This window comes from Carcharodon carcharias, chromosome 37, assembly GCF_017639515.1.
Source record: "Carcharodon carcharias isolate sCarCar2 chromosome 37, sCarCar2.pri, whole genome shotgun sequence".
Lineage (NCBI taxonomy): Eukaryota > Metazoa > Chordata > Chondrichthyes > Lamniformes > Lamnidae > Carcharodon > Carcharodon carcharias.
The window spans coordinates 7,395,057-7,407,129 of NC_054503.1; the positions used below are offsets into that span (position 1 = coordinate 7,395,057).

Below are 12,073 nucleotides of genomic sequence, written 5' to 3' on the forward strand. Positions count from 1 at the left end.
GCTGTCAAAGGCCTATTAAGGCCATTAAAAAAGTAATTAACAACCTTAAGGTTGGCGGACGGACTGGGAGCCCAGGCGGCCTTCAGAAAAAACATGAAACCTCATCCACGGGTGGGATGAGGTTTCATGATTGTATTAATTTTTTTAATAAAATGTTTAAATAAAAGAAATTGACATGTCCCAGCTCACATGAGGGGACATGTCAGCCAAAATTTTTTCTACCCTTCAAAAAAAATGTTTATTACTTCCACTGATCTCCCTGAGGCAAAGTGCCGCCTCAGTTCAGGGGAATCCCCCTGCAACCACACAAGGAGCGCATAGCGTTTCCGAGTGGACATCACGTTGGGTGCGCCCGCCCATGTAAAAAGGTGGAGAACCCCCGATTGGGAACCCGCCCGCCCATGCCCAGTCATGCACATCCCCCCTCCCCCGCCCCCGACAGGGGACGGAGGGAAAATGTTGCCCATTGAGAAAAGTGGCAGCCAATTTGCACACAGCAAGTTCCCACAAACCTCAATGAGATGAATGACCAGATAACCAAGCTGTTCCAGGTGCAGCTTGAGGGATAAATGCTGGCCAAGACAATGTGAGGATTACTCTTCCTCAAAATAGTGACCGTGGAATCTTTTACATCCACCTGAGAGAGCTGATGGGGAGGCCTGGGTTTGGAAACCAACAGGAACCTCTAACAGTGCAGCATTCTCTTGGTGCTGCACCAAAAGGTCAGCCTAGATTATGTACTCGAGTTTCTGGAATGGGACTTGGACCTACAACCTCAGAAGCAAGAGAGAGCTACCCACAGAGCTGACACTTTAACATGTCCATGATCCACCTAGTCCCAGCCATGAAGATGAAAGTCTATGCCTCAAATTTTTTAATGATGACACCAAGCTTGGGTTTGAGGACCTGATAGATGATAGAAATTAAGAAATAGCGGGAGAGAGGAGGAGGTAAGGAGTTTCACAGTTTAGGTCTCGGCAATTAATGAGTCAGTGTGAGTAAACTCAGCGCGGTGAGGAGGAACGGTGTGTACAGAGAAAATTAAATGTGATTAAAAGGACTTCTTAATTTAAGGGAGAGTCCACGCGTGCTATTTGTCAGCATACCTCTTGATTTTTGAACGTCATTTATTGCAACACTGTTCCAGACACGCGCCATCCAATCTACACCTAAAAACCCCAGAGGTTCAGACACGGCACTGAATCAAACAGCAGGCACCAGAAAGACTGCATTTTGCATTCTTCCCTTGTGCCTAATAGAGAAAGCAGACAGAAAGCAGACTTAGAGCAGCAAGAGTGGGTGTAAAAGACACGCCCTCACCCAGGCTTTGAGGCATTTTAAGAAAAAACATTCTATCAAAGTGTTGAATGTTAATACTGGAATGGGAAACTTTTCCATTTCAGGCACTTTTGACAATGCCAAACACTCCCAGGACAGAGACAGCACAGGATTAGATACGGAGTAAAGCTCCCTCTACACTGTCCCCATCAAACACTCCCAGGACAGGTAAGCACGGAGTTAGATACAGAGTAAAGCTCCCTCTACACCCTCCCCATCAAACACTCCCAGGACAGGTACAGCACGGGGTTAGATACAGAGCAAAGCTCCCTCTACACTGTCCCCATCAAACACTCCCAGGACAGGTACAGCATGGGGTTAGATACAGAGCTAAAGTCCCTCCTCCATGACATTTTTCCATTTCCAACTCCCATCCCCTGTGGGTTTGTTGGTGCTGAGTTAGAGAAAGGCAATGGAAACTGCATTACAAACATTGGCCTTTAACAGCCTGCTGATGGGAAGGGATTTTCACTTCATTCCCTTGGGTTGTGTCCAGGCCTCTGTTGTGAAAGATAACCAGACACTGCAACTTTCCATATCCAAAGCATCGGAACTGTCACTTGGCTGTATCGGTGTGAGAACTTTCCATAGGAGCTGGTTATTAGTGCTGCAAGTCCAGGGAGCCAGACAAGCAGAACCGGAATAAATCTGAAGCATCTTGAAACAGGAAGCTAAGAGCTTTGCCTTCAGTCCCACTCTATCCCACCCCACCCTTCTTGTTCTATTCTGTGGTTACAAGCTCATGCACAAACAGCAGCCCCCATTCAGTGTCCCCACACCCTCTGCAGTGAAGTCTCATGCAGTGACTGAGTGCCTCATATTGTTTAAATTAACGTTGCCACAGTCACTGGATTAGCCAGCATTTGAACTCCCAGCTAACCTCAGGGTTGGAGGGGGATTTTTGTCTTCTATCACTCCACTGCCTTTTTCCACTTCAGTGAGTGGGAATTGTTCATCCCTGGATTTCCAGCTGGAGCAATGACTCAACCATTTCAAAACAAAGTGCTTCAAAATCAAACCATTTCTCGCCGGCAAAACTGCTTCCAGGAGATGCCTTTTGTTGAAAAGCATCACTGGCCTGGTCTGGTGTGCAATGAGCTCTGTGCAATGTGCAGCCAGTTACTGGCGGGCATGGGCCTTCACCTCAATAAGAAGGACTTCAGAACATCCTAAAACGCTTCACAGCCAATGGGGTTACTGTTAAAGTGTAGTCGGCGTAGAGATGTGAGGTAGCCAACTTGTGCACAGCAAGATCCCAAAAACAGCGACGTGATAAGCAACCAGATAATCTGTTTTTATTGATGTTGATTGTGAGGGAAAACGCCCCTGTACATTCTCCAAATAGCGCCACAGATTTTTTTCTTTTAATGACTGGAAGCCTGAGGGCCAGGCCCTCGTCTATGAGAAAGGTGGCATCTCCAGCAGCACTGCGCTCCCCCAGTACTAGTCAGAGTGCCCAGGGCATGGAGCAGAACTTGAACTCATGGGCAAGAGTGCTGCCACTGAGCTGGGGCTGAAACACCTCATTGGAATTAAAGTGACATCCTCACTCAGTGCTGCAGTGAGTAGCATTCATTCGAGGTTGGACTGAGGCACACTGGGGCACCGAGGCTCATTTGCCAAGTTGGTGGTTCCACATTGAATTCCCAATCTGAGCCAGATGATCTCAGCTCAGGGAAGGATAGAATTGCACCCCTGGCAAAGAGAGGGAACAAAACATTCAGATACTCGAACAGAGTTCGAGATACTGACCCCTTGTACTGCAGGAAGCATGCTCATTGGGTGAAGGTAGGCTGTGACACCATCAAGGTGGAGTAGCCTGCTCCCACTCGCTGCCAGCGCTCATATATGGCACATGGACATTTAGGTATGTCATAGGCGACACCCATGGAGCCCGTTTCCCAGCAAGGATCAGCACCTTCAGGAAAGAAAACTTGCAAAAGAGCAACATTCGCGTTTAAGTAGCTGCCTTAACATAGCAAAAGGTCCCTTCAACAACCATCATTGAATACATTTAAGATTGAGATAGACCGATTTTTGGTCTTTCAGGGATTGAAGGGATGTGGGGAGAGGGCAGGAAAATGGAGTTGAAGCCCAAGATCAGCCGTGATCGTATCGAATGGCAGAGCAAACTCGACAGGCCGTGTGGTCTACTCCTGCTTCTATTTCCTATGTTATGTTTTTATGTCCCAAAGTGCCTTACCGAAGGGTATTTAAATAATATTTGACACTAAATCGCCTAATGAGATTGCATAAGGAGATATTCAGATAGGTTTAAAGGAGTGCTGGGGTGGTTCAGGCAAGGAATTCCAGAGTTTAGCACCTAGGTGTCTAAAGGCACAGCTGCTAGTGGTGAGGGGAAGGAAATGGGGCCAGAGTTAGAGAAGCGCAGGTATCTCAAAGGGTTGTAAGGACTGGAGGAGGTTACAGATACAGGGAAAGTTGTAGGGGCTGGAGGAGGTTACAGATATAGGGAGCGTTGGAAGGGCTGGAGGAGGTTGCAGAGATAGGGAGGGTTGTGGGGGTGGAGGAGGTTACAGATACAGGGAGGGTTGTAGGGACTGGAGGAGGTTACAGAATCAGGGAGCGTTGGAAGGGCTGGAGGAGGTTACAGATAAGGGGACTTGTAGGAGCTGGAGGAGGTTACAGGTACAGGGAGTGTTGTAGGGGCTGGAGGAGGTTACAAAGATTGGGAAGGTTGTAGGGGCTGGAGGAGGTTACAGAGATAGGGATGGTTGTAGGGGCTGGAGGTGGTAACAGAGATAGGGAGGGTTGTAGGGGCTGGAGGCGGTTACAGAGATAGGGAGGGTTGTAGGGGTTGGAGGAGGTTACAGAGATAGGGAGGGTTGTAGGGGCTGGAGGCGGTTACTAGAGATAGGGAGGGTTGAGGCCATGAAAGACCCTGAGAACAAGAATCTGAATCTTAAAATAAGGCATTGCTTAATCGGGAGCTGTTGTAGGTCAACACACACAGAAAGGATTGGACTTGGTGTAAGCTAGAATAAAATGGAGTGAATGTTTCTCTCCCACTGTCACATTATGGAAATTCAGCCAATAAAAGCCTTGAACAGCTGAGTGATTATAGAGCAGGAAAACCAGTTTCAACCACCACAACAAGTTTGATTATATCAGTCGGCGGGGCTAATAGGATTTCGATGGTTCATGGATGAGAAAAGTAATCAATATTCCTGCCTCTGATCACTATCCAATAGTTTCTACTGGAGAACATGGCCGTGTGAATATGGGAGTCATTGTAGTGCCTTCCACTTCCCATGGTTGAAGTGTCTGCCAACTCTCACTAAATAGGTTGCAAGGTGAAGAGGAGCCACTTGGACTGTTGTAAAACATAGATGTAAGTGGTCCTGGCAGTGCGGGAACCGATAAGTAGTTAAAGTAGCCCTTACCTGTACAGGCATCCCTCTCAACTTGGTGACCCTCACTGCACATACAATGACCAACAGAGGGTCCCCATACACCATCTGTGCCACAACGCCTCTGCAGGATGCCCTCTTGTATTGAGTTGTTCACACACTGGCCAGGGACCAGCTCACCGCTGCCCATGACCTCAGGGAATACAGCCAGGCTGTGATGACTCTCTGGGCATTTCTTGTAATAGACCCTGAAGGAGCTGAGGAGGAGGCAGGGACCGACGTAAAGAAAGCCCAGCTGGAACACTGACCGATGCACAAGACCCAGGCTCTCCCCTCTGACCGTGTTGAGTGTGCTCTTCAGCTTATTCCAGTCGATGGGCCCTTCCAGGTACTCTTTGGGAAAGTGCTTCTCTCCTTTGATGGGGATCCTGATGGATTTGTTGATTCTGGGTCTGGCATAGCTGTTGGATTGGTAGAAATACACACTGAAATTCTCCCTGCAACCATCCAGGAAAAGGCAGCTGGAGAGAGCAAACTTCATGTCTAGGAAGAGATGGTGAGCATCCTTGATGGGGATTGAATCGGTCCACATGACCTCAGGCAGATTCTGAGGTTCGATGTCCACTGGGCAGCTTTGATAGACCAAGTGGGGTGAATTGCTCTCCAGAGCAAAACTGTTGACTGACCACTGTGGATAAAAATTATAGAACAGCTATTAGAATAAATAACCTCAATCACAGAAACCACAGGATGGCTGCAAATGGAGTGAAGACATTTTGTGAGCAAGGGGAGGGAGCTTTACTCTATGTCGAACCTCGTGCTGTACCTGTCCTGGGAGTGTTTGATAGGGACAGTGTAGAGGGAGCTTTACTCTGTATCTAACCCCGTGCTGTACCTGCCCTGGGAGTGTTTGATAGGGACAGTGTGGAGATAGCTTCACTCTGTATCTAACCCTGTGCTGTACCTGTCCTGGGAATGTTTGATCTCTTACCCCCCTCCCCACCAAACTGCTCCCCTCACCTTGTTAAATCCCCAAATATTATTCTAGATGAGGGATGACGTACAAATGCAAGTTGTATTTTTATGGTGAATAAGATAAAAAGTTGTCGAAAACATGGGACGGCAAAAATGAGGGACGGGAGCAAGGGAAGTTACTCGTTACTTACCTTGGCACCAGCTTTCAACAAATGGCTGCTGTTCCAAGAGTCATACACAACCACTGAAAAAAGAAATATATCCCATAAGAAATGCAACAGCCACAAAAAGATCATCTTTCCCATCGCCATTTGTCTGCTGGCTCTCTACATGTGTCCCTGTGTATGAGAGTATTTGAGGATACTTACACATGTCTATCAATATGTTATAGCAACTACAAATGTTTATGTGAAAGTGTCACATAGGAGATAAAACTAATTTGGCATGAAACAAAATAAATTTGCTGAAACAGACAAAAGTTTCTCCCTTCTATTCCCGACGTTAGCTGGGGTACAGGGTACCTGCTGGTTGATACCTTCTGCAGGTTGCTGAGCTTCATGTATAAGCCCATGTGTCGTCTGTTGGCTGGAGGTTCAACTCTGGGGGAGTATTCAGTGCCCCGCCCTGGCTCGTCCTTATTCAATGCCCACACTCATTTACTTTCAAATAGGAATCACTGTGGAAAGACCAGGAGCAGGAACCTTGGCTGATTCTTCTCCTCCCTATCCCATTGTTATAAAAACCCAATTGGTTCGCCAATGTCACTATGGATTGTATGAGGGCGGAGTAGGTTTTTTGCCCCCATCTTGTTGCCCCTCCTCTTTGAGGGGAAGCTCCTCCCCCATGTTCTGCAGCTTCCCACAATGAGATAGAGATTTGGCGTCATTGTGGAGGTTGCAAGCTGTCAAGTAGGGGAACCCTGAGATACATGGCGGTCCCTTCCCTCCTACAGAGCATTTTTCCAACAACAGTGAATGGATGACAGGGGAAGAAGGGGGCCCTACAGGACCCTACATGGAAATATAAAAAGAACTTGCACCTTTCAGGAGGTTGCTAAGTGCTTTATGGCAGTAACTTTTGAACTGTAGTCACTGTTGTTATGTTAGAATTTGCATACAGCCAACTCCCACAACTGAGGTATGATCAGATAATCTATCTACAGTCTCAGGGATCCCCTACACAATGACTGCCAAATCTCTATCTCATTGTGGGAAGCTGCAGAACATGGGGGAGAAGCTTCCCCTCAAAGAGGAGGGGCAATAAGATGGGGGCAAAAAACCTACTCCGCCCTCATACAATCCACAGTGACATTGGCGAACCAGTTGGGTTTTTATGACAATGGGTTAGGGAGAAGAATCAGCCAAGGTTCCTGCTCCTGGTCTTTCCACAGTGATTCCTATTTGAAAGTTCCCCCTCCCTTTTGTTTTTTTCCAATAATTTATATAGATTTTTCTTTTCCTACCTATTTCCATTATTTTTAAATGTATTCCACCCATGATTTATTTCACCCCACCCCCACTAGAGCTACCTTGCTTGTCCTGCTATCCACTCTTAATTAGCAAATTCTTTTAGATAATATCACCACCTTCAACACCTCTTTGTTCTTTTGTCTGTGACATCTTTTGGTTATCTCCTCCTATCACTGCTTGCTTGTCCCAACAAACCGCCCCCCCACTTCACCCCCTTAAACCAGCTTATATTTCACCCCTTTCCTATTTCTACTTAGTTCTGTTGAAGGGTCATGAGGACTCGAAACGTCAACTTTGCTCTTCTCCGCCGATGCTGCCAGACCTGCTGAATTTTTCCAGGTATTTTTGTTTTTGTTATCTACCTCAAGGTGTTGGTTGAAGGATAAGTATTAGCCAGGACACAGGGGCAAACTCCTTAGATCTTTTGCAAAGTAATGACCATGTAATCCAAGAGGGTGAATGGAGCCTTGGTTTAATGTTTCAGCTGAAAGACAACACCTGCAACAATGCAGCAGTCCTATAGTACTGCATTGGGGGAATCAGCTAATATATTGTGCTCAAGTCCCTAGAGCTGGACTGGAACCCACAACTTATTAAGCCAGAGGCAAGAGAGTGAGATTAACAGACACTTCGCTGCAATGAGTTGTCAGTGCCAAAATGGTTAAATGTGGATACAAGCAAAGCTATTAACCTCTGCATCCTCTATAAACCTTATTATAAATTCCCCTTTGGTCCGTCGCAAGCCTGGGGGTGGGGGGTGGTCAGAAAGAGGTCAGCCGAGGTCCCCTCCTTACCTTCATTCAGACGCTCTTTCTCTGCTGCTAGACTCACAGACTGTAAAATGCACATCAGGTTGAAAAGGTGGAGAGGACCTGGCAGAGCCATGGCTAAGAGTATCTGAGGCTGCTCTCAGGCTGTGCCTGAGTGCGTGTTACAGAGTGAATCACATTCTAATTTTACTCACGGAGATCAGATATCAGTCAGTGCCTGGAGGCATGGAGCCTGAACAGCCAACAACAGCAAAAAAGGAAACTGACTAATAAAATCTGGATTTTTACTTGGAAAGCAGTTTTTTTCTTAAATTTTAATATCTGAATTATTCCCTGTCCTATGGCGCAATGCTAGCACTCTTGCCTCTGGCTTTGTAGCCCCAACAGCTCATGTACAATCTCTTCAAAATTAAAATAAGATCGAATTGCTATCTATTGACCTTTAATGGAAAGTATATTTTTGTGTGGGACAGGTTTGGGCTGAGTCTTAATGCTTTCCAAGGTTAAGCTGATAATCAGACCCTGGGCTCATACACGAAGGTAAAGAAATAACCTGCATTTCTAGACCACTCACAGTCTTAGGGCGTCTCCAAAGCACTTTACAACTAATGAGACACTTTTGAAGTGTACTCGCTGTTGTAAACACAGCGGCCAATTTACATTCAGTAAGGGGTCCTGAAACAGGAGTGTAACACAATGACCAGATCATCTTGTTTTCTTTCAGTGATTTAGTTGAAGGATTCAATAGGAACACTGGACTTAGTAGCCCTTCGAGCCTGCTCTGCCATTCAATAAGATCGTGGCTGACCTGGCTGTAGTCTCAACTCCACTTCCCTGTCTGCCCCACCGCCCCCCCCCCCCCCCCCCCCCCGCAACCTTGTCCTTCAACAATCTGTCTAACTCTGCCTTGAATAAACTCAATAACCTGTTGTACGTTCAGTAAGTTTCACAAAGAGGTCTGAGTCTCGCATGGTTGAACAGTAATTGTTTATTGATAACACATAACTACGTACATATATACCGGATTTAGACCAAGCTATGAGATAACTCCATGCATGCTTATACACAGGTCTCTGTCCAGTCCACAACAGACTTCGTCTCAGGTCATGTGATCTTTACATCACACTGTGGGTGGTACTGTTTACCAGTCCCACATTAACCCTTACTATGTCAGATATCCTTATTCTACATAAACCAGCCTCCACTTCTTCCTGGGGAAGAGAATTCCACAAACTAACAACCACAAAAGAATTCTCCTATCTCCATAATAAGCTGTAGACCTCTTATTCTTAAACTTTGTCCCCTGGTTCTAGCCTCTCCCACAAGTGGAAACACCCTCCCAGTATCTACCCTATCAAATCCTCTCAGGATCTTATATTTTTCAATAAGATCACCTCTCATCCTTTTAAGCTCCAATAGCATAGGCCCAACCAGTTCAACCTTTCTTTGTAAGACAAGCCCATGATCCCAAGAATGAGGTATTGATCCCAGGACACTGGGGAGAACTCCTTGCTCCTCTTCTTTGAAATAGTGCTGCAGGATCTTTTGCATCAACTGCAGAGGATGGACAGGGCCTTGAATTAATGTCTCATCTAAAAGACAGCATCTCCGACAGTTAGTGCAGCACTCCCTCGGTATTGGGGGCTGTCAGCCTGGTTTAGCTGCTCAACTATCTGTGGAGTGAGACTTGAACCTTCTGGGGCAAGAGTGATATCAACGGAGCCACAACTGAGACAGTTACCACAACAGGTGATGGATTTTTCCTTTCCTCCCAGAGAGCTGGCATGGGCTCAATGGACTGAATTGGCTCCTTCTGTGCCGTTAGGAATCTTATGAACACTGAAGCAACCCAGAGAGGAGATGGAATCTTGGATCATGCTGTTCTGTATAGCTCAGACCCCTTAACTGGCTGCTCCATAGAGGGACTGCCCCTGTGGTTCTGGAATCAGCAACTGCCTTGGGACTTAAGCCAGTGCACAATTTGTTTCCAAACAAATAAGTAACAAAAGTGTTTTTAAATACTTTCTAGTGGATGCCAGAAGTGAAATCTGATTGCCCTGAATTGAAGGATTTCCTGTCATTTAATATGATAAACTTCCTGACCGATAACTGACTCTAGGTGGTTTTTGAGGCTCAAGATCATTTATGTTATTTACTTCTTCAGCCAGTATTAACAAGCAGCTCCTCTAATTCTGGCCTCTTGAGCATCCCCCAATTTCCATCGCTCCATCATTGGCATCTGCAACGAGCAATCTGATAATAATCAGATCTTTCTCTTCCTTGAAGACACTCCTTAAAACCTGCTTTTACTACAAAGTTTTTGGTCCCCTGTCCTAATATCTCTCTTCATGTGGCTTGGTGTCAGAGTTTGTTTTATAATGCCACTGTGAAGCACCTTGGGCTGTTTTACTATGTTAAAGGTGGAATAGACCATAAGACATAGGAGCAGAAATTAGGCCATTCAGCCCATCGAGTCTGCTCTGCCATTCAATCATGGCTGATAAGTTTCTCAACCCCATTCTCCCACCTTCTCCCTTTGTATAAATACAAGTTTCTGTTGTTTCTTTTTGGCCCTCTAGTACTTTCTCACCTCACTATTTTTCACATTTTCTGTCACAAATAAGTTATATGGTCATTATCAAATTGTTGTTTCTGAGAGCTTTGTGTGTGCAAATTTCCTACATTATAACAATGACTGCACTTCATAAGTACTTCATTGGCTGTGGGACAGACCAGGTCAGAGGCTTGGAATCCTGCGGAGAGTAACTCACCTCCTGACTCCCCAAAGCCTGTCCACCATCTACGTGGCACGGCAGGAGTGTGATGGAATATTCTCCATTTGCCTGGATGAGTGCAGCTCCCACAACACTCAAAATGTTTGACAACAATCACTCTCTTCACCACAGTGGCAGCAGTGTGTACCATCTACAGGATGCACTGCAGCAACTCACCAAGTCTCCTTCAACAGCACCTTCCAAACTTGCAACATCGACCACCTAGAAGGTCAAGGGCAGCAGGTGCATGGGAATATGACCACCTGTAAGTTCCCTTCCGAGCCACTCACCATACTGACTTGGAACTATACCGGCCGTTCCTTCACTATCGCTGGGTCAAAATCCTGGGGAACTCCCTCCCTAACAGCACTGTGGGTGCACCTACATCACACAGACAGCAGCAGGTCAAGAAGGCAGCTCACCACTACCTTCTCAAGGGCAATTAGGGATGGGAATAAATGCTGGCCTGGTCAGCAATGCCTAGATCACATGAAGGAATAAAAAAAATCTGAGGTTGTGAAATGCAAGTCCTTCTTTCCACAGGGCTATTTTTTCTGTCCCAGGCAGGAAATGGAACTAGAAATTGTGAGGTGAGTGAAGGCTTTGCATTGATTGTCAGATGTACCACTTCTTTATGTGGTTTCTATAAATGTTGTACCTACTTTTGAAATTAAAACGTAACAAATTCTATCTCAGGAGCTGGGGCTGCACTTCACCGTTCAACCAATCAACTAAAAGTGCATGGAGTGCCCTGCAATTCCCCCAGTGATGGTCAGGAGGTGAAACGTCATCGATATATATTTATATAGTGCTTTCACTTGATAAAACATCTCAAAGTGCTTCACAGGAGTGATTATCAAGCAATAATTGATATTGAGTCAAAGGAGAAATTAAGATAGATTGAAGAGGTAGGTTTTAAGCGGGGTCTTAAAGGAGAAGGGAGAGGTGGAGAGGTTTAGGGAGGGAATTCCAGAACTTAGGGCCCCAGAAGTAAAGGTACACAGAGGGTTGTAGAGCTGAGGGAGGTTACTACAGAAAGCCAGATGGTGAAGGATAGAAACAAAAAATGCTGGAAAAACTCAGCAGGTCTGACAGCATCTGTGGAGGGAAAAACAGATTTAACGTTTCAAGTCCATATGACTCTTCTTCATGGGAATATCACCAGCTCTGAAGAGTCATATGGACTCGAAACACCAACTCTGTCTTTCTCTCCACAGATGTATTAGGCCTGCTGAGTTTTTCCAGCATTTTCTGTTTCAGTTTCAGATTTCCAGCATCCGCAGTATTTTGCTTTTATCTTATGGTGAAGGATAGAACTGGAGCCAATTTTTACATGTTTCTGTAATAATTTATTTACGGAAATACATATTACAAAC

General features: G+C 45.8%; 1 protein-coding gene across 1 annotated transcript in view; it reads right to left on the reverse strand.

Moving 5' to 3' along the window:
• LOC121273021 (tyrosine-protein kinase receptor TYRO3-like) overlaps positions 1 to 8,062 on the reverse strand; it is a 33,557-nt gene extending 25,495 nt beyond the window's left edge. The window contains exons 1-3 of the mRNA XM_041179959.1: positions 7,948 to 8,062; positions 5,876 to 5,928; positions 4,743 to 5,397 (exon numbers count right to left, since the gene is read on the reverse strand). Coding sequence (XP_041035893.1) covers positions 4,743 to 5,397; positions 5,876 to 5,928; positions 7,948 to 8,038 — 799 coding nt within the window. The 5' untranslated portion in view covers positions 8,039 to 8,062. The remainder of the gene's footprint in view (positions 1 to 4,742; positions 5,398 to 5,875; positions 5,929 to 7,947) is intronic.
• Between the last annotated feature and the right edge of the window lie 4,011 nt (positions 8,063 to 12,073).